The following is a 23,214-nucleotide window of genomic DNA, read 5'->3' on the forward strand; positions in this document are numbered from 1 at the left end:
CCTCTTGACCTATGTCTACATTACTCCTTAATAAAAAAAAAAAAAAAAAATAATAATTTTTTTTTTTCCTCCTGTTTTCCTGCTCTTTTCTCCCCCTGCCTATCCTCCCCTGGCCTGCATTTTGCAATTTTTTTCTGTTTGGCTCTATGTGTACACAGTTTGCTTCAACCCCCGAACTGTGGCTGTCCGGGATTATTTCCCGGACCTGCGCAGAACGGTGGTTTTCTATATTGTGTTTGATATCATTGTGCTCCTGTAGTCCAGTTGCGGACGCGCGCTGGTTCAGGCTGCTCTCCTTATGTACGTGGCCTCTGGTATTATAGCATATATTTGCGCGGTCATAGTTTGGTGGTGACCACTTTTTAGTCCTGAGGGGGCGCATTTTGCTCTTGTCAGATGTGGTATAGTGTGCGCCCTGGGTGATCATGATGATTGATCTGTGTATGCGCACTGTCTCTTGGAGACACAAGTGTTTTGGTAGGGGCACATGCGCCCTTGGAGGATGTGGTGCGGCTCCTGCGTAGTGTCCTGGGGTCAGATTTGCGCACGCGCATGAGCTATCTGACTATGTGCGCAGGTGCTATGCAGCCCTGGTCTTATGACACTTGGATGGGCGTCACTTCCGGGTGAGGGGCATGGATGTTTATCACGCTCCTATGGTAGGACTCCGGACACACCAGTGAGAGCTTAAAACAATTATCTGGGACATATAAACACTGGTTTATTTGGCTACTGCATATTTCCCCTGACGAAGCCTCATTAAGGAGGCGATACGCGTGGGGTTAGGGTCCACTGTCTCTCCCCCTGGACACCTCAGCTTATCGGACATAGGTTGGTACAGGTTTGGGTTGGGGATATCTTGCCCTCACTGCTTAGGCTCTTTTTTTTTTTTTTTTTTTTCCCTTCATATGGGCAGGTGGGTGGTCATTATTTGACACACTTGCCTGTGGGTTCTGCGGGATATATATCCCTTTTATAATAGGCTTGTATTCAGAGTCCTCATGAGCCATTAGGTAGGTGTTTACCAGCATACAGGTCCATATAGGGTGTATATTCCCTATGGACATATTGATAGGCTGTATAATTATTGCTATGTATATACACATGTATTTATGTCCAGGTGGTTTACAGTGGTTCTATGTTTTTAATTGTTTTTATTGTCTATGCCAATAAAGTGTTTTTTGCATGTTCATATACTGGGTGGTGTGCAATTTTTGTAGCAGCGTCTTTCTTCTCCCTTTTTGTCATTTACTATGCTGCTACTTGCACCCCCCTTTTATGTATATAGTTTATAGCTGTGCGCCAGTTCTTTTGGTATGTTTAGTACTGTGACAGAAAGGAGACAAAAAAACACAACGTATGATTTCTCCCACTCCTGCACTGATTAGGCGCAATTCATTTTCATATTGAACAGTGTAAATTTCTTTTAGTAGTGCAGGGGTTAATCTGCTCAGTTGAGAGCTCCTGGAAGCTTTCCTGGAGGCTATCAGCCTCTCCCATCTCCTATATAATCTGGGCCCTTGCTAGCACTCATTGTCAGAGTAGCTTGTACTGCATGGCTGGAGGTTGTTGGTGATTGTTGTTGAAGAAGGTGTTTGATGGATTTATCTGTGACTGTTGCTAGGTTTTGAGTGTGTGATAATTCCTCTTCTCCTACTTTGGTTTAATGCCATCCTCCACTCCCCGGTGTTTACCTCTGTTGTTTATGTGTGTATATTTTTATAATTGGTATTTTTCTTTATCCAAGTTTGTATTACTTTGTTAGTCTGGTTGGTGTATTATGGTACACTACTACACCCCTCTTCCCTGGGTGGGGGAAGGGTACAGACTGAGGGTAGATTCAGAAGCCAAGGAAAGGTATGTGACTCCGGCATCTTCACAATCAGATGTAATTAGGGGAACAGGGAGAGCTAGGGCGCCTCTAGCATTAGGGACAGGGAAGGAGACCCTGGAAGTCAGCAAAGCAATTTCATGTTGCTATTTCCTCAGTTCAAAATGTAATTAAGAAATGGCAGTTAACAAGAAAACTGGAGGTCAAGATAAGACCAAGCAAAATTTTAGTGAGAGCTGCTCTTAGGATTTCTAAACAGGCAATTCAGAACTCTGGCTTCACTGCAAAATACCAAAGGATTTAGAAGACTCTGGATTTGTGATACGGTCTACTGTTCAGAGACACCTATATATAAATATATATATATATACATATATATATGTATATATATATGTATATATATGTATATATATATATAATTCAAAGGAAAGGTGTCATCTCTTTTAGAGATCATTTAATCAGGGGTGCCCAAACTTTTTCTTGACACTGTACATAAAACATTCAATCTTTTTACCATATATCAGGTCATATTTGTTCTTTTAAATGAAATGCTCCTTTAATAATTCATCTTTTACAAGCCACTGTGAGTATAAGAGGATTTCCACTGGCACAGGCCGAAGTCACAAGACCGTTGATTCTCTCATGCGAGAGAATCGGGCTGATTATGCTAATGACACTCAATGTCATCAAAGTGTGATCCAATTCTCTTGCATGAGAGAATTGCAGCAAAGGTGCAGAGATGATGGATAACTTAATTTCTCTATCTTCTCCATTGTCTCTGTGTGGCGTCCAAGTGCAGGGCGATGTTTCACACGGACCCATAGACTTGTATGAATGCACGTGATCCAATTATCGGAGCCACTCACAGCATTCTGTAATCATTTTCTCTTTCCAAATCGGCATGGGAAAATAATTGCAGATCTGCACTGCCCCATAATATAACCTTGGGCAGTGTGCTGATAAAATAATGCATAGCACTCGACTGTGTTATGTGCTAGTGTGAGAGAGCCTTAAAGCTCTAAATTGTGTGTTTACATGCATATTGTACTAGTATAGTGAGATATTTAGCTTTTAAGGTTTCTACTCACTGTGCTGCTGTTGAGGTAGGTGTTGTGAAAGGTAATTCAGTACCACAATGGACATAGAGATCAGCGCATATACAGTGACCTGGCAATAACCCAAAAAACAAGAACGAGCTCTGAGACGTGGGAACTCTGTTGACCGCAATCCCTAATCCTCTCCAACCACACTAAAGGCAGCCGTGGATTGCGCCTAACGCTCCCTATGCAACTCGGCACGGCCTGAGAAACTAGCTAGCCTGAAGATAGAAAATAAGCCTACCTTGCCTCAGAGAAATACCCCAAAGGAAAAGGCAGCCCCCACATATAATGACTGTGAGTTAAGATGAAAAGACAAACGTAGAGATGAAATAGATTTAGCAAAGTGAGGCCCAACTTTCTGAACAGAGCGAGGATAGGAAAGGTAACTTTGCGGTCAACACAAAACCCTACAAACACCACGCAAAGGGGGCAAAAAGACCCTCCGTACCGAACTAACGGCACGGAGGTACACCCTCTGCGTCCCAGAGCTTCCAGCAAGTAGTAAAAACAAATTGACAAGCTGGACAGAAAAAAACAGCAAACAAATAGCAAAGAGGAACTTAGCTATGCAGAGCAGCAGGCCACAGGAACGATCCAGGAGGAAACAGGTCCAATACTAGAACATTGACTGGAGGCCAGGATCAAAGCACTAGGTGGAGTTAAATAGAGCAGCACCTAACGACTTCACCACATCACCTGAGGAAGGATACTCAGAAGCCACAGTACCACTTTCCTCCACCAACGGAAGCTCACAGAGAGAACCAGCCGAAGTACCACTTGTGACCACAGGAGGGAGCTCCACCACAGAATTCACAACAGTACCCCCCCTTGAGGAGGGGTCACCGAACCCTCACCAGAGCTCCCAGGACGACCAGGAGGAGCCATATGAAAGGCACGAACAAGATCGGGAGCATGGACATCAGAGGCAAAGACCCAGGAATTATCTTCCTGAGCATAACCCTTCCACTTAACCAGATACTGGAGTTTCCGCCTTGAAACACGAGAATCCAAAATCTTCTCCACAATATACTCCAACTCCCCCTCCACCAAAACCGGGGCAGGAGGATCAACAGATGGAACCATAGGTGCCACGTATCTCCGCAACAATGACCTATGGAATACGTTATGTATGGAAAAAGAATCTGGAAGGGTCAGACGAAAAGACACAGGATTAAGAACCTCAGAAATCCTATACGGACCAATAAAACGAGGTTTAAACTTAGGAGAGGAAACCTTCATAGGAATATGACGAGAAGATAACCAGACCAAGTCCCCAACCCGAAGTCGGGGACCCACACAGCGTCTGCGATTAGCGAAACGTTGAGCCTTCTCCTGGGACAAAGTCAAATTGTCCACTACATGAGTCCAAATCTGCTGCAACCTGTCCACCACAGTATCCACACCAGGACAGTCCGAAGACTCAACCTGCCCTGAAGAGAAACGAGGATGGAACCCAGAGTTGCAGAAAAACGGTGAAACCAAGGTAGCCGAGCTGGCCCGATTATTAAGGGCGAACTCAGCCAAAGGCAAAAAGGACACCCAGTCATCCTGATCAGCAGAAACAAAGCATCTCAGATATGGAAAAAGACAAGTTAATGCCCATCCTACCACAAAAGGCTTGCCAAAACCTCGAAACAAACTGGGAACCTCTGTCAGAAATGATATTCTCTGGAATGCCATGTAAACGAACCACATGCTGGAAAAACAATGGCACCAAATCAGAGGAGGAAGGCAATTTAGACAAGGGTACCAAATGGACCATCTTAGAGAAGCGATCACAGACCACCCAAATGACTGACATCTTTTGAGAGACGGGAAGATCTGAAATAAAATCCATAGAGATATGTGTCCAAGGCCTCTTCGGGACCGGCAAGGGCAAAAGCAACCCACTGGCACGAGAACAGCAGGGCTTAGCCCGAGCACAAATCCCACAGGACTGCACAAAAGTACGCACATCCCGCGACAGAGATGGCCACCAAAAGGATCTAGCCACTAACTCTCTGGTACCAAAGATTCCAGGATGACCAGCCAACACCGAACAATGAACCTCAGAGACAACTTTATTCGTCCACCTATCAGGGACAAACAGTTTCTCCGCTGGGCAACGATCAGGTTTATTAGCCTGAAATTTTTGCAGCACCTGCCGCAAATCAGGGGAGATGGCAGACACAATTACTCCCTCTTTGAGTATACCCGCCGGCTCAGATAAACCCGGAGAGTCGGGCACAAAACTCCTAGACAGAGCATCCGCCTTCACATTTTTAGAGCCCGGAAGGTATGAAGTCACAAAGTCAAAACGGGAAAAAAACAACGACCAAGGAGCTTGTCTAGGATTCAACCGCTTGGCGGACTCGAGATAAGTCAAGTTCTTCTGATCAGTCAAGACCACCACGCGATGCTTAGCTCCTTCAAGCCAATGACGCCACTCCTCGAATGCCCACTTCATGGCCAGCAACTCTCGATTGCCCACATCATAATTTTGCTCAGCAGGCGAAAACTTCCTGGAAAAGAAGGCGCATGGTTTCATCACCGAGCAATCAGAACTTCTCTGCGACAAAACAGCCCCTGCTCCAATCTCAGAAGCATCAACCTCGACCTGGAACGGAAGAGAAACATCTGGTTGACACAACACAGGGGCAGAAGAAAAACGACGCTTCAACTCTTGAAAAGCCTGCACCGCAGCAGAAGACCAATTGACCAAATCAGCACCTTTCTTGGTCAAATCGGTCAATGGTGTAGCAATACTAGAAAAATTGCAGATGAAGCGACGATAAAAATTAGCAAAGCCCAGGAACTTTTGCAGACTTTTCAGAGATGTCGGCTGAGTCCAATTATGGATGGCTTGGACCTTAACAGGGTCCATCTCGATAGTAGAAGGGGAAAAGATGAACCCCAAAAATGAAACCTTCTGAACACCAAAGAGACACTTTGATCCCTTCACAAACAAAGAATTAGCACGCAGGACCTGAAACACCGTTCTGACCTGCTTCACATGAGACTCCCAATCATCCGAGAAGATCAAAATGTCATCTAAGTACACAATCAGGAATTTATCCAGGTACTCTCGGAAGATGTCATGTATAAAGGACTGAAACACTGATGGAGCATTGGCAAGTCCGAATGGCATTACTAGATACTCAAAATGGCCCTCGGGCGTATTAAATGCAGTTTTCCACTCATCGCCTCGCTTAATACGCATAAGATTATACGCACCACGAAGATCTATCTTGGTGAACCAACTAGCCCCCTTAATCCGAGCAAACAAATCAGATAACAATGGCAAGGGGTACTGAAATTTAACCGTGATCTTATTTAGAAGGCGGTAATCTATACAAGGTCTCAGTGAACCATCCTTCTTGGCTACAAAAAAGAACCCTGCTCCTAATGGCGACGATGACGGGCGAATATGCCCCTTCTCCAAAGACTCCTTCACATAACTCCGCATAGCGGCGTGCTCAGGCACAGATAAATTAAACAGTCGACCTTTTGGGAATTTGCTACCAGGAATCAAATCGATAGCACAATCACAATCCCTATGCGGAGGTAGGGTATCGGACTTGGGCTCATCAAATAAATCCCGGTAATCAGACAAGAACTCAGGAACCTCAGAAGGGGTGGATGACGAAATAGTCAGAAATGGGACATCACCATGTACCCCCTGACAACCCCAGCTGGACACAGACATAGATTTCCAATCTAATACTGGATTATGGACTTGTAGCCATGGCAACCCCAACACGACCACATCATGCAGATTATGCAACACCAGAAAGCGAATAACCTCCTGATGTGCAGGAGCCATGCACATGGTCAGCTGGGTCCAGTACTGAGGCTTATTCCTGGCCAAAGGCGTAGCATCAATTCCTCTCAATGGAATAGGACACTGCAAGGGCTCCAAGATAAACCCACAACGCCTAGCATACTCCAAGTCCATCAAATTCAGAGCAGCGCCTGAGTCCAGAAATGCCATGACAGAATACGATGACAAAGAGCAGATCAAGGTAACAGACAGAAGAAATTTTGACTGTACCGTACCAATGGTGGTAGACCTAGCGAACCGCTTAGGACAATCAGAGATAGCATGAGTGGAATCACCACAGTAGAAACACAGCCCATTCAGACGTCTGTGTTCTTGCCGTTCAACTCTGGTCAAAGTCCTATCGCACTGCATAGGCTCAGGTTTAAGCTCAGGTAATACCGCCAAATGTTGCACAGATTTACGCTCGCGCAAGCGTCGACCGATCTGAATGGCCAAAGACATAGACTCATTCAGACCAGCAGGCATAGGAAATCCCACCATGACATCCTTAAGGGCTTCAGAGAGACCTTTTCTGAAAATAGCTGCGAGCGCACCTTCATTCCACTGAGTGAGTACGGACCACTTTCTAAATTTCTGACAATATACCTCTATTTCATCCTGACCCTGACACAGAGCCAGCAAATTCTTCTCTGCCTGATCCACAGAATTAGGCTCATCGTACAGCAATCCGAGCGCCAGGAAAAATGCATCGATATTATTTAATGCAGGATCTCCTGACGCAAGAGAAAATGCCCAGTCCTGAGGGTCGCCACGCAAAAAAGAAATAACGATCCTAACTTGTTGAACTGGGTCACCAGAGGAGCGAGGTTTCAAAGCCAGAAATATTTTACAATTATTTTTGAAACTCAGAAATTTAGTTCTATCTCCAAAAAACAAATTAGGAATAGGAATTCTCGGTTCTAACATAGAATTCTGAACCACAAAGTCTTGAATACTTTGTACTCTTGCCGTGAGCTGATCCACACATGAAGACAGACCTTTAATATCCATTGCTACACCTGTGTCCTGAACCACCCAAATGTCTAGGGGAAAAAAAAGGCAAAATACAGTGCAAAGAAAAAAAAATGGTTTCAGAACTTCTTTTTTCCCTCTATTGGGAATCATTAGTACTTTTGGCCTCCAGTACTGTTGTGAAAGGTAATTCAGTACCACAATGGACATAGAGATCAGCGCACATACAGTGACCTGGCAATAACCCAAAAAACAAGAACGAGCTCTGAGACGTGGGAACTCTGCTGACCGCAATCCCTAATCCTCTCCAACCACACTAAAGGCAGCCGTGGATTGCGCCTAACGCTCCCTATGCAACTCGGCACGGCCTGAGAAACTAGCTAGCCTGAAGATAGAAAATAAGCCTACCTTGCCTCAGAGAAATACCCCAAAGGAAAAGGCAGCCCCCACATATAATGACTGTGAGTTAAGATGAAAAGACAAACGTAGAGATGAAATAGATTTAGCAAAGTGAGGCCCAACTTTCTGAACAGAGCGAGGATAGGAAAGGTAACTTTGCGGTCAACACAAAACCCTACAAACACCACGCAAAAAGGGCAAAAAGACCCTCCGTACCGAACTAACGGCACAGAGGTACACCCTCTGCGTCCCAGAGCTTCCAGCAAGTAGTAAAAACAAATTGACAAGCTGGACAGAAAAAAACAGCAAACAAATAGCAAAGAGGAACTTAGCTATGCAGAGCAGCAGGCCACAGGAACGATCCAGGAGGAAACAGGTCCAATACTAGAACATTGACTGGAGGCCAGGATCAAAGCACTAGGTGGAGTTAAATAGAGCAGCACCTAACGACTTCACCACATCACCTGAGGAAGGAAACTCAGAAGCCGCAGTACCACTTTCCTCCACCAATGGAAGCTCACAGAGAGAACCAGCCGAAGTACCACTTGTGACCACAGGAGGGAGCTCCGCCACAGAATTCACATCAGGTAGGCACAGGAGGTGGTTTTCATTAAAATGTCCAGGCTGGTTTATTAAGACTTCATAAACCACTTAGGAAAACCAAACAGACATCCTTTTCTGGCACTAAGTGAAAACACAAATAAATAGTTCATACAGTATTGCCGGTTTTCCCGCTTGGATTAGTGTCCAGTTCTTGAGTCCTTAGACTCAACACACTGATGATCTTCACATCTCCAGACACAGAAACTCAATGAAGACAACTGGTCTCCATTTTATTTGCCTTACCACACCCCCAGGGTGGGGATATATAGCAGCCAGTCCCATCCATCTCTTTGACTGCTCATAAACCCTGCACTGATACTCCTTATTATCTCTCTCAGCACTATACGTGCTGGAGCCTGATTTCCCGGGCTTACATCACCAAACCTACCAACCTTGTTGATGTATATCTCCCCTCATGTACCTGTACGGCAGCCATCTTACATATCTCTCTTGCCCAAAGCCGGGGGGCTTGTCACCTTCTGCCATTAAACAGTGTACCCTTCGACAAAGCATCAGAATTGCCATGCAGTTTCCTGTGTGCTCTACATGGAAGCTACAAATCTCAAGTGCTAGGAACCACCTGGTCACTCAGCACTGTTCCTCTTCTTCTCCCTCATCAATCTCAGTGGGGGATAGTCTGACACTAGCCTAAATTTCATGCCTAAGATGTAGTATCTTAGAGTGTCCAAGCCCACTTAATGGCCAAACCTTGCTTCTCCACTATGGAGTAATTCTTCTGGCAGGATGACCGCTTCCAATTTAAATACATTTTGGGGCATTCTTCCCTGTTAACCACTTGTGATAGATAGCGGCCAACCCAACATCTGAGGAGTCTGTCTGGATCACAAGCACCTTAGAGAAATCCGGTGCCACCAACTCTGGCTGTTTACCTTGGGCTAGCTTCAGTTCCTGGAAAGTCGTCAACTTCTGGAGACCACTTAGCCATACCCAACTTTGTCCCTTTAAGGAGATCCATCAGATAAAGAGGCTATAGTTGCCCACAATGGTCAGGAATGCGCTGACCTGCTTCTTTGATTGTGATTGTGGCAAACTCTGGATCACTTTATTTCCCCTATGCCTACGACATACCCCAAGTATGTAGTTTCCTACATGCCCATGGCACATTTCTTTGGATTTATGGAAAACTCCACCTTCTGTAGAGCATCAAATATCCCCTGCACTTTGCTCAATTGGCTTCTTCAATCCTGGCTGAAGATCACAATGTCATCCAAGTAGTCTGCTGCATACTTCTTGTGGTGAGCTAGGATCTGGTCCATGGCACTTTGGAAGGTGGCCGGGGATCCTTGCAAAAACAGTTGAGAAGGCCATCTTCTCCTTGGCATCTTTGGACATGTGAACTTGCCAATACCCTTTTGTGAGGTCAAGGGTGGAAATGTATGATGCCGGCCCTACCGTTTCAATCAGTTCATCGACATGTGGCATTGGAAATATATCAAACTTAAAGACCTCATTCAGCTTCCAGTATTCATTGCAAAACCGCCATTCTCCATCTGGTTTTGGCATTAAGACTATGGGTCTGGACTAGCCACTCTTGGACTCTTCAATGACTTCTGACTTTCGAGATCACCTCTCAACGGCTTAGGGAATCCATATGGCTTCCATTTCATCCTAACATGAGGCTCCATGAGAACCTCATGCTCTATTATCTGAGTACAACCCAGCAATTCTGAGAACAGCTCTCTGCACTGGTGTTTTCGGGCAAGTGACAGCGACTCTGCCACCTTGACCTCTGTCATGTTGGCTTCCGACTTAGCCACCAAACATGGAACTTCCACAGGCTCTCTATCTTGCCATGGCTTAATCATGTTAACATCGTACACTTGGTAAAGCTTCTTTATCCCTGGTTGGTGGACTCTATAGTTGATGTTGCCAACCTTTTGAAATACTTCACGGGGCCCTGACACTTGGCCAGAAATTTTCTCTCCACCTTAGGTACGAGCAGCAGTAACCTATCTCCATGGTTGAAGTGTCTCACCTCACCAATCTACACCCTCGACTTTGCCTCTTGTGCTTTGAGGAGGTATTCTTTCACAATGGACATTACCTCTGCAATTCTCTCTTGCATCTGGGTGACATGTTCGATTATACTCCTGTGGGGTGTAGACTCCGCCTCCCAGGTCTCCTTTGCTACATCCAGGAGTCCATGGGGGTGTCGGCCATACAAGAGTTAAAAAGGAGAGAAACCAATAGAGGCCTGTGGGACCTCCCTGATGGAGAACAAAAGGTATAGCAGTAGACAGTCCCAGTCTCGAACATCCTTCTCTACAACCTTCTTTTTAACATAGCTTTTAAGGTTTATTAAACCTTTTCACCAAACCGACCATCTTTGGTTGGTAGACTGAGGTCCTGAGTTGTGTGATTTGTAGGGTTTTGCACAACTTTCCATCACCTTTGACATGAATGGAGTTGATTGGTTCTTTAGAATCTCCTTAGGCAACCCTTTTCTGGAAAAGATACAGACCAACCCCCGAGCTGTACACTTGGTGGAGGAGTTTCGTAGTAGTAAGACCTCTGGATACCATGTAGCATTGTCCAGGACCAAGATATACTGATGCCCTCTGACAGACTTGTCCAGGTGTCCCAACAGATACATGGCAGTGCGATCAAACAGGACCTCAATGATGGGCAATGGCACTAAGGGGCTAAGGAAGAGAGCCACTGGCAAAGTCACCTGGCAAGTGGGACAGAATCTACAGTAATTCAGGATTTCTCAGTGACAACCGGGCCAGTAGGACCTCTGAAGGATCCAATCCTGGGTTTTCCCTATCCCAGATGACCTCCTAACACATGCGTATGGGCCATGTCTAACACTTGGTGTCTGTATGGCCCTGGCACCAGTTACTGCTCGATTACCTCACCTCTCTGTTTGGTGACCCAATATAGTAACTCCCCATTTATGGTAAAATGTGGATATCGGGTGTCAGCCCCAGACTCTAGCACTAAGTACAGTCACATTATCATATGCCCCTTTACAGTTAAGTCCCTGAGTTGGGCAGTTCCAAAGGTTCCCCAGGACACCTCCAGGTCAGGGATGTTGGCCTCCAAAAGAGAAACACGTCAGCAATGGCTTGCAACGTGTATTCTTTAGGAGTGACCTGGCTTTTAACAGGACAACTAGGGGTCCTCCCTTTCCCCCAAAAGTCCCAAAACAATGCAAAGTACTAACATGCTCCTTGACTATGCCAAACCTTATGGGACTTAGCTTTTACATTTCAAAAACCTGACCTGCACATCCAAACATAGACTGAGTGTGAACAGGTGCTGAACCCAGAGTCGCCAACTCGTATATAGTTAAATAAATAGGGCAGCACACTGCAGCGCCAAAACATGCAAACTTGAAAAAACAAAATTTGAACTGCATTACTGCACTAGAAATATGAAAAATGAGAGCTTTTAGCGCATAAAAATGGCCAATTTTATGTGTACCTCGTAGCCACGTTAAGGCATCTCTCTTATACGAGGTCCTACGTTTGACCTACCTCACTGAGAATAAACGTCTCCATCTGAATGGGTACATGTAAAAACCTCCTCTTGGACTCAAATTCTCTCTCTATGTGGAGGGGTATTGGACCTACTATAATTAAAACACCTGAAGCTAGGAGGCGGGGAGTGCACGATCAGAAGGCTAGAGAATACATTTCAAAAACCTGACCTGCACATCCAAACATAGACTGAGTGTGAACAGGTGCTGAACCCAGAGTCGCCAACTCGTATATAGTTAAATAAATAGGGCAGCACACTGCAGCGCCAAAACATGCAAACTTGAAAAAACGAAATTTGAACTGCATTACTGCACTAGAAATATGAAAAATGAGAGCTTTTAGCGCACAAAAATGGCCAATTTTATGTGTACCTCGTAGCCACGTTAAGGCATCTCTCTTATACGAGGTCCTACGTTTGACCTACCTCACTGAGAATAAACGTCTCCATCTGAATGGGTACATGTAAAAACCTCTTCTTGGACTCAAATTCTCTCTCTATGTGGAGGGGTATTGGACCTACTATAATTAAAACACCTGAAGCTAGGAGGCGGGGAGTGCACGATCAGAAGGCTAGAGAATACATTTCAAAAACCTGACCTGCACATCCAAACATAGACTGAGTGTGAACAGGTGCTGAACCCAGAGTCGCCAACTCGTATATAGTTAAATAAATAGGGCAGCACACTGCAGCGCCAAAACATGCAAACTTGAAAAAATGAAATTTGAACTGCATTACTGCACTAGAAATATGAAAAATGAGAGCTTTTAGCGCACAAAAATGGCCAATTTTATGTGTACCTCGTAGCCACGTTAAGGCATCTCTCTTATACGAGGTCCTACGTTTGACCTACCTCACTGAGAATAAACGTCTCCATCTGAATGGGTACATGTAAAAACCTCCTCTTGGACTCAAATTCTCTCTCTATGTGGAGGGGTATTGGACCTACTATAATTAAAACACCTGAAGCTAGGAGGCGGGGAGTGCACGATCAGAAGGCTAGAGAATACATTTCAAAAACCTGACCTGCACATCCAAACATAGACTGAGTGTGAACAGGTGCTGAACCCAGAGTCGCCAACTCGTATATAGTTAAATAAATAGGGCAGCACACTGCAGCGCCAAAACATGCAAACTTGAAAAAACGAAATTTGAACTGCATTACTGTACTAGAAATATGAAAAATGAGAGCTTTTAGCGCACAAAAATGGCCAATTTTATGTGTACCTCGTAGCCACGTTAAGGCATCTCTCTTATACGAGGTCCTACGTTTGACCTACCTCACTGAGAATAAACGTCTCCATCTGAATGGGTACATGTAAAAACCTCTTCTTGGACTCAAATTCTCTCTCTATGTGGAGGGGTATTGGACCTACTATAATTAAAACACCTGAAGCTAGGAGGCGGGGAGTGCACGATCAGAAGGCTAGAGAATACATTTCAAAAACCTGACCTGCACATCCAAACATAGACTGAGTGTGAACAGGTGCTGAACCCAGAGTCGCCAACTCGTATATAGTTAAATAAATAGGGCAGCACACTGCAGCGCCAAAACATGCAAACTTGAAAAAACGAAATTTGAACTGCATTACTGCACTAGAAATATGAAAAATGAGAGCTTTTAGCGCACAAAAATGGCCAATTTTATGTGTACCTCGTAGCCACGTTAAGGCATCTCTCTTATACGAGGTCCTACGTTTGACCTACCTCACTGAGAATAAACGTCTCCATCTGAATGGGTACATGTAAAAACCTCTTCTTGGACTCAAATTCTCTCTCTATGTGGAGGGGTATTGGACCTACTATAATTAAAACACCTGAAGCTAGGAGGTGGGGAGTGCACGATCAGAAGGCTAGAGAATACATTTCAAAAACCTGACCTGCACATCCAAACATAGACTGAGTGTGAACAGGTGCTGAACCCAGAGTCGCCAACTCGTATATAGTTAAATAAATAGGGCAGCACACTGCAGCGCCAAAACATGCAAACTTGAAAAAACGAAATTTGAACTGCATTACTGCACTAGAAATATGAAAAATGAGAGCTTTTAGCGCACAAAAATGGCCAATTTTATGTGTACCTCGTAGCCACGTTAAGGCATCTCTCTTATACGAGGTCCTACGTTTGACCTACCTCACTGAGAATAAACGTCTCCATCTGAATGGGTACATGTAAAAACCTCTTCTTGGACTCAAATTCTCTCTCTATGTGGAGGGGTATTGGACCTACTATAATTAAAACACCTGAAGCTAGGAGGCGGGGAGTGCACGATCAGAAGGCTAGAGAATACATTTCAAAAACCTGACTTGCACATCCAAACATAGACTGAGTGTGAACAGGTGCTGAACCCAGAGTCGCCAACTCGTATATAGTTAAATAAATAGGGCAGCACACTGCAGCGCCAAAACATGCAAACTTGAAAAAACGAAATTTGAACTGCATTACTGCACTAGAAATATGAAAAATGATAGCTTTTAGCGCACAAAAATGGCCAATTTTATGTGTACCTCGTAGCCACGTTAAGGCATCTCTCTTATACGAGGTCCTACGTTTGACCTACCTCACTGAGAATAAACGTCTCCATCTGAATGGGTACATGTAAAAACCTCTTCTTGGACTCAAATTCTCTCTCTATGTGGAGGGGTATTGGACCTACTATAATTAAAACACCTGAAGCTAGGAGGCGGGGAGTGCACGATCAGAAGGCTAAAGAATACATTTCAAAAACCTGACCTGCACATCCAAACATAGACTGAGTGTGAACAGGTGCTGAACCCAGAGTCGCCAACTCGTATATAGTTAAGTAAAAAGGGCAGCACACTGCAGCGCCAAAACATGCAAACTTGAAAACACGAAATTTGAACTGCATTACTGCACTAGAAATATGAAAAATGAGAGCTTTTAGCGCATAAAAATGGCCACCTTAACTATATACGAGTTGGCGACTCTGGGTTCAGCACCTGTTCACACTCAGTCTATGTTTGGATGTGCAGGTCAGGTTTTTGAAATGTATTCTCTAGCCTTCTGATCGTGCACTCCCCGCCTCCTAGCTTCAGGTGTTTTAATTATAGTAGGTCCAATACCCCTCCACATAGAGAGAGAATTTGAGTCCAAGAAGAGGTTTTTACATGTACCCATTCAGATGGAGACGTTTATTCTCAGTGAGGTAGGTCAAACGTAGGACCTCGTATAAGAGAGATGCCTTAACGTGGCTACGAGGTACACATAAAATTGGCCATTTTTGTGCGCTAAAAGCTCTCATTTTTCATATTTCTAGTGCAGTAATGCAGTTCAAATTTCGTTTTTTCAAGTTTGCATGTTTTGGCGCTGCAGTGTGCTGCCCTATTTATTTAACTATATACGAGTTGGCGACTCTGGGTTCAGCACCTGTTCACACTCAGTCTATGTTTGGATGTGCAGGTCAGGTTTTTGAAATGTATTCTCTAGCCTTCTGATCGTGCACTCCCCACCTCCTAGCTTCAGGTGTTTTAATTATAGTAGGTCCAATACCCCTCCACATAGAGAGAGAATTTGAGTCCAAGAAGAGGTTTTTACATGTACCCATTCAGATGGAGACGTTTATTCTCAGTGAGGTAGGTCAAACGTAGGACCTCGTATAAGAGAGATGCCTTAACGTGGCTACGAGGTACACATAAAATTGGCCATTTTTGTGCGCTAAAAGCTCTCATTTTTCATATTTCTAGTGCAGTAATGCAGTTCAAATTTCGTTTTTTCAAGTTTGCATGTTTTGGCGCTGCAGTGTGCTGCCCTATTTATTTAACTATATACGAGTTGGCGACTCTGGGTTCAGCACCTGTTCACACTCAGTCTATGTTTGGATGTGCAGGTCAGGTTTTTGAAATGTATTCTCTAGCCTTCTGATCGTGCACTCCCCGCCTCCTAGCTTCAGGTGTTTTAATTATAGTAGGTCCAATACCCCTCCACATAGAGAGAGAATTTGAGTCCAAGAAGAGGTTTTTACATGTACCCATTCAGATGGAGACGTTTATTCTCAGTGAGGTAGGTCAAACGTAGGACCTCGTATAAGAGAGATGCCTTAACGTGGCTACGAGGTACACATAAAATTGGCCATTTTTGTGCGCTAAAAGCTCTCATTTTTCATATTTCTAGTACAGTAATGCAGTTCAAATTTCGTTTTTTCAAGTTTGCATGTTTTGGCGCTGCAGTGTGCTGCCCTATTTATTTAACTATATACGAGTTGGCGACTCTGGGTTCAGCACCTGTTCACACTCAGTCTATGTTTGGATGTGCAGGTCAGGTTTTTGAAATGTATTCTCTAGCCTTCTGATCGTGCACTCCCCGCCTCCTAGCTTCAGGTGTTTTAATTATAGTAGGTCCAATACCCCTCCACATAGAGAGAGAATTTGAGTCCAAGAGGAGGTTTTTACATGTACCCATTCAGATGGAGACGTTTATTCTCAGTGAGGTAGGTCAAACGTAGGACCTCGTATAAGAGAGATGCCTTAACGTGGCTACGAGGTACACATAAAATTGGCCATTTTTGTGCGCTAAAAGCTCTCATTTTTCATATTTCTAGTGCAGTAATGCAGTTCAAATTTCGTTTTTTCAAGTTTGCATGTTTTGGCGCTGCAGTGTGCTGCCCTATTTATTTAACTATATACGAGTTGGCGACTCTGGGTTCAGCACCTGTTCACACTCAGTCTATGTTTGGATGTGCAGGTCAGGTTTTTGAAATGTATTCTTTAGCCTTCTGATCGTGCACTCCCCGCCTCCTAGCTTCAGGTGTTTTAATTATAGTAGGTCCAATACCCCTCCACATAGAGAGAGAATTTGAGTCCAAGAAGAGGTTTTTACATGTACCCATTCAGATGGAGACGTTTATTCTCAGTGAGGTAGGTCAAACGTAGGACCTCGTATAAGAGAGATGCCTTAACGTGGCTACGAGGTACACATAAAATTGGCCATTTTTGTGCGCTAAAAGCTATCATTTTTCATATTTCTAGTGCAGTAATGCAGTTCAAATTTCGTTTTTTCAAGTTTGCATGTTTTGGCGCTGCAGTGTGCTGCCCTATTTATTTAACTATATACGAGTTAGCGACTCTGGGTTCAGCACCTGTTCACACTCAGTCTATGTTTGGATGTGCAAGTCAGGTTTTTGAAATGTATTCTCTAGCCTTCTGATCGTGCACTCCCCGCCTCCTAGCTTCAGGTGTTTTAATTATAGTAGGTCCAATACCCCTCCACATAGAGAGAGAATTTGAGTCCAAGAAGAGGTTTTTACATGTACCCATTCAGATGGAGACGTTTATTCTCAGTGAGGTAGGTCAAACGTAGGACCTCGTATAAGAGAGATGCCTTAACGTGGCTACGAGGTACACATAAAATTGGCCATTTTTGTGCGCTAAAAGCTCTCATTTTTCATATTTCTAGTGCAGTAATGCAGTTCAAATTTCGTTTTTTCAAGTTTGCATGTTTTGGCGCTGCAGTGTGCTGCCTTATGGGACTTAGCGCCACAACTTGTGTCTATTACCACTTGGGAAACAGGGTAGTCATTAGCGTCCCCATAGACACAACTGACTCCCGCCATCTTCCCAGGAATGTATCAATGAGAAATTGTGGCCCTTACAAAAGCTAACAAACTACCCAAGTCCAACAGACTTGCACTTCGTTCACTGTTATGGGACATGAATGTGTCTCTTTGCCTGGTTGTGGACAGCACTGCAGGCAAAGTATGCAAAATATGAACAGGGCTGACCTTTGCTGCAGTCTATTGGCTCAGTGGTTATGTGGCAACGGGCGGCTATGTGACCCGGGGTTTGACACCTTGAACAAATCATGGAGCATTTTATGGTTCCAATCCTATATGGAGCATTATATGGGGCCCATTCTCCATGGAGCATTATTCTGTATGTAACAATATAGGGGATCCATTTTTCTTTATGGGGTGCTATATGGAGCCAATTTTTCTGTATGGAGAAATATAAAGGGCTCATTATACCGTATGGAGCAATATATGGGACTCATTATACTGCATAAAGCATTATATATGGGGCTCATTACATTGTATGGAGCAATATACGGGGTCTACTGTGTTGTATGGAGCAATATATTGGACCCATTATACTGAATAGAGCAATATATGGGGTCAATTATACTATATGGAGCACCATGTGGTGCCATAATACTTTATGGAGGACTATACTGTCTGGTCTAAAATGAAAAGTCAGCAGTCACTCTGAGTTTTGAATCCCAGCAGCGCACGCATTGTTCGCTGCAAGGATTCGCCAGTTTCTGAACTATTGTAGAATTTACAATAGATGTCAATCATGTAATATAAGAAGGAAGTGAAATTTTTGGCATTGTACTATACCTATATGTATCTGTGCATCATGAATTATCATATGTGTTTAAAGGGGCGCACGAAAACCTGGAGCCGTCCCTGAATGTGAAATGTGTAAATGTGCTGTGCAGTATGTGTCTATGTAAATGTGTGTGTGTACCTACTGTATGTAGAACCTGACAAAGGGGGGGCCCAAACACAAGTCCTACACAGGGACTGTTCACTGCCACTGTTTCACTGTTCCCCTATTGTTGTGTAACACAGGTCCTTACTAAATGAGCAATTATAAAAAAAAATGATATGTACAGATGTGGTGCTGAACCATAAAATCTTTTTCACACACTGATAGTAGCATACCTTTATCATGGTGAGAATGACATACTCCATTCATGCAAACCATGTATATGACACCTATTAGGAATTTAATTGTTTAGTCTATTTAAAAATTCTGTCATTTAGTGGGAGTAAATTATTCAATTTGAGAAATTAATTAACCTCTATAGCTGATGATGGGATTCAGTTCTTCCACTTTCCACAAGCTCTTTAATATCATTGTCAATTTGCTCTGTAAAGTGTGGCCAAATACATTCGTTGAAAGCATTAATAGTAATTAACCTGCTGGGAGATGCTGATATAGTCTCTGTTTAATGCTTGTTTATGTAGAAGTTAATGATTTTTTTTGGCCAAGTTATGGTCCAATAAACCCTTTAATGATAAAAATACAGAAAAAAGAAGGAAAAAAAGCAGTATGTACTTTTTTTGCTATATTTACTAAAAATTGATTAGCAGTTCAATGATGCAGCAGAAATACTATGAGCATGTAAGCAAAAAAAGTGGAAAAGCAGAGGAATTTACAAGTCATTTCGAACTTAGGGCTAGCAAAAACTTTTTAACAGTTCAGGCTCAATACTTATGGATTTCATTGTGTGTTAACATGGCATTCATTTTGGCTAGTATATATCAGGCTCTTGGAGCCCTAGCTGCACTTTTCAATACAACTGTAATAAAAAAATGCCAATCAAATGTTTTATTTTTTTTTCAACTGCCAGTAAATGGCAGATGTATGCACTTGTATGGGCACCTAGTTGCAGATGCATGGCTTTAAAAATTTTGTTCAATGGTGTTGCCAAATGTACATATACATGGAAATTACCACTTTTGTACTTTGTATTCTACAGTACTGGAATGACTTCTACTTGACATGGGACCAAGCAGAGCACCCTGGAGTACAAACACTTCGTTTTCCTTCTGATCAAATTTGGGTTCCTGATATTTTGTTATACAACAGGTAAATTATCTTCTGGCATAGTTGTGTTTCTTTAACTGATTAAAGGGGTTGTCTCAAGATGAATCTTCAGGAGCATACTGCTCCTGGCCACAACTTCCTGCTTTGCCTGAAAAATTACAGTTCAGGTCATCATGCCGGTTGTGGTGACCCTGGTCCGAACTGAGCTCACCCCCAGATTGCCAGCAGAGGCAAATTTACCTCTGCAGCATGGAAGAAGCACAGGAGGACTGATCCATCCCCCTGAAAAGGCTGTAAAGCGTAGAGTTTTCTCATGCCACACGCTAGGTGCCTGTGTAACCAGCTACTTTAGTGGATGGAATACCAAGCAGCGAGGTATTCGCTTTAAGTAGAAATCTCTTCGTTCTCGAGAATGGAGAGCATTTTTAATAAAAGTTGAAATTGTGAAGTTGCTTTTTTTAAAAGCACTTCGGACGACCCTAAAATTTGTAAAAAAAAAAATGTTTCATGAGCACAATTCTTTTCCACATGCTCTATTAAAAAATTATGTCATCCCCATCTTTCCAATCACTCTGTGGTAGCATCACCTTATGCCTAGGAGAATTTTAAAATGATGAAATTGGTTAAGATTCTTTTACAAGCTGTGAAGATGTACAGTAATAATAATAAGGATCAAAAAACCTCGTTGGCCACATCTATGACCACCATAACACATCTATAAAACATTTGATAAGGCAAATTGTTTACGTGAGGAGTAAAATGATTATACAGCTTTATGCAATGTCTTTCATTTTCAATGCTTTCTGATATCTTGGCCGTAAAAACCACTTATGAAAATCTGTGCGGAGTTGCTGCTAAAATGTTCAGATATAGAACTAAAGTTGCACCATGATTCTAAAATATCACAGCCACAGATGTAAGATAAGGTAGAGATTGCGATCACGGATTTAGATGTTTTTGAACTATTTAAGTAGGGTGCAATGTATTTTTTTAACCTCCATATATAACACTACAGGTGTAATTCCATTGAACAGAACTCTTGCACAACCATAGAGCTTTCTGTTTCTAAATGAATCTGGTTCTTAGTTAAACTCTGCTCAAATTGTGGCTTTGTTCCGGTTTTGTATCTTTGAATGATGGCTATTATCATGACCGACACTAGGACTTGGTGAACCCGGGTAAGTGGCAAAGCCTGCAGTGCCAAAGGGCCCACTATGCACAGTATTCTAGTGGTACAGTATGATGAGTATGGTGGATGTGCACATTGCATGTATCGAGAAGGCTGAGAACTGTAGCCGCTCCAAAGTGTCCCCAATGCAAATTCTCCAACAGTGCCTCTAACTATCATGTCTAATAGTATTGATCTCAAATGGGCTAGAAGGACTGTTGTGGCCTCGTAGGCCTTAGAGCCCATGTACGACTGCAAACCCTGCATGGCCTGTAATGTATATATATACAGTACAGACCAAAAGTTTGGACACACCTTCTCATTTAAAAAAGATTTTTCTCTATTTTCATGACTATGAAAATTGTACATTCACACTGAAGGCATCAAAACTATGAATTAACACATGTGGAATTATTTACTTAACAAAAAAGTGTGAAACAACTGAAAATATGTCTTATATTGTAGGTTCTTCAAACCTGATAGGGCACACCTGTGAAGTAAAAACCATTCCTGGTGACTACCTCTTGAAGCTTATCAAGAGAATGCCAAGAGTGTGCAAAGCAGTCATCAAAGCAAAAGGTGGCTACTTTGAAGAACCTAGAATATAAGACATATTTTCAGTTGTTTCACACTCAGTTGTGGTCAGAAGTATACAAATCAGATGCTTGTACTGACATGACTGTCCACCAGCAAGGGAGAATCCTAAAAGTGTGCAGTGCGTTAGTTGAGAGAATTCAGAAGCTGTGATGCCAGGATTCAGCTCTGCCGGTTCCAGTAGTCGTCACATGCACACCTCACTTATGTGCGATTTTCATACTTGTGGTCCTGTGACAACGAGCTTCTCTTCTGCTTCTCTCAGTTTTTCACTGAACATTGAGAGCATTGGGGAGAGCGGTTCATCTGTACATGACTAGGTGTGCAAATCGCATATGTCCTTGGGCGGGGGGGCACCAAAATTAATTCTTGTCCCGAGTGCCAGAAACCCTAGATACACCTCCGCCGTTATGCTACTGCGAGCGGTAATTACCGGGTCCGGTGGAGGGATGTCTGTGCACAGTGCAGCACTGGCAGTGAGGCAGGGACTGAGGGTGTGCACAGAGAGAGAATGGAGACCCGGAGACTGCCCACCCAGTCTACGCCGTAGCCTGGAGCCCTCATTATCATAGGAATATGTCAGTTATTAAATTGTTCTTCTAAAGCTTTGTAGTGTAGTTTTAGATCAGGGAGGGATGGTTAGGGATGAGCTAGCAAGGTGCAGGGACAAGTAGTGATGGCTACTTGCGGACATGTGCGGCACTTGCGGTTTTGCCCTTGCGGTGAGACAAAAAAACACTGCTAGTAGCGTTTTTTTTCCATTGCTGCAAGTTATTATTATTATTATTATTATTATTATTATTATACATTTTTATAGCGCCATTAATTCCATGGCGCTTTACATGTGAATACGGGGCAAATATAGACAAATACATTAAACATGAGCAGATAACAAGGCACACGAGTACATAAGGAGGGAGGACCCTGCCCGCGAGGGCTCACAGTCTGCAGGGGGTGGGTGAGGATACACTAGGAGAGGGAAGAGCTGGCTGTGCGGCTGTTCAGTAGGTTGAGGATCACTGCAGGCTGTAGGCTTGTCGGAAGAGATGAGTCTTCAGGTTCTTTTTGAAGGTTTCTATGGAAGGCGCGAGTCTGATGTGTTGGAGTAGAGAGTTCCAGAGTATGGGGGAAGCACGGGAGAAGTCTTGGATGCGGTTATGGGAAGAAGAGATGAGAGAGGAGTAGAGAAGGAGGTCTTGGGAGGATTGGAGGTTGCGTGTAGGTAGGTACCGGGAGACCATGTCACAGATGTATGGAGGAGACAGGTTGTGGATGGCTTTGTATGTCAGTGTGAGGGTTTTGAACTGGAGTCTCTGGGCGATAGGAAGCCAGTGAAGGGCTTGACACAGGGGAGAGGCTGGGGAATAGCGGGGGGACAGGTGGATTAGTTGGGCAGCAGAGTGTAGGATGGATTGGAGTGGTGCCAGAGTGCTAGAGGGGAGTCCAGAGAGTAGGAGGTTGCAGTAGTCGAGGCGGGAGATGATAAGGGCATGCACTAGCGTTTTTGCAGTGTTGCGGTCAAGGAAAGCACGGATCCGGGAAATATTTTTGAGTTTGAGACGACAGGAGGAGGCAAGGGCTTGGATATGTGGCTTGAAAGAGAGGGCAGAGTCGAGGATCACCCCAAGGCACCGGGCGTGTGGGACTGGGGATAGTGAGCAGCCATTGACATTGATGG

At 43.7% G+C, this 23,214-nt stretch overlaps 1 protein-coding gene across 1 annotated transcript in view; it reads left to right on the top strand.

The window, feature by feature from the left end:
* Positions 1-23,214, top strand: part of LOC138658195 (neuronal acetylcholine receptor subunit alpha-7-like) — a 343,558-nt gene that overhangs the window by 104,249 nt on the left and 216,095 nt on the right. Inside the window, exon 4 of the mRNA XM_069745709.1 lies at positions 19,707-19,816. Within this exon, the coding sequence (XP_069601810.1) occupies positions 19,707-19,816 (110 nt within the window). The remainder of the gene's footprint in view (positions 1-19,706; positions 19,817-23,214) is intronic.

This window comes from Ranitomeya imitator, chromosome 1 (genome assembly GCF_032444005.1).
Source record: "Ranitomeya imitator isolate aRanImi1 chromosome 1, aRanImi1.pri, whole genome shotgun sequence".
NCBI classification, from domain to species: domain Eukaryota; kingdom Metazoa; phylum Chordata; class Amphibia; order Anura; family Dendrobatidae; genus Ranitomeya; species Ranitomeya imitator.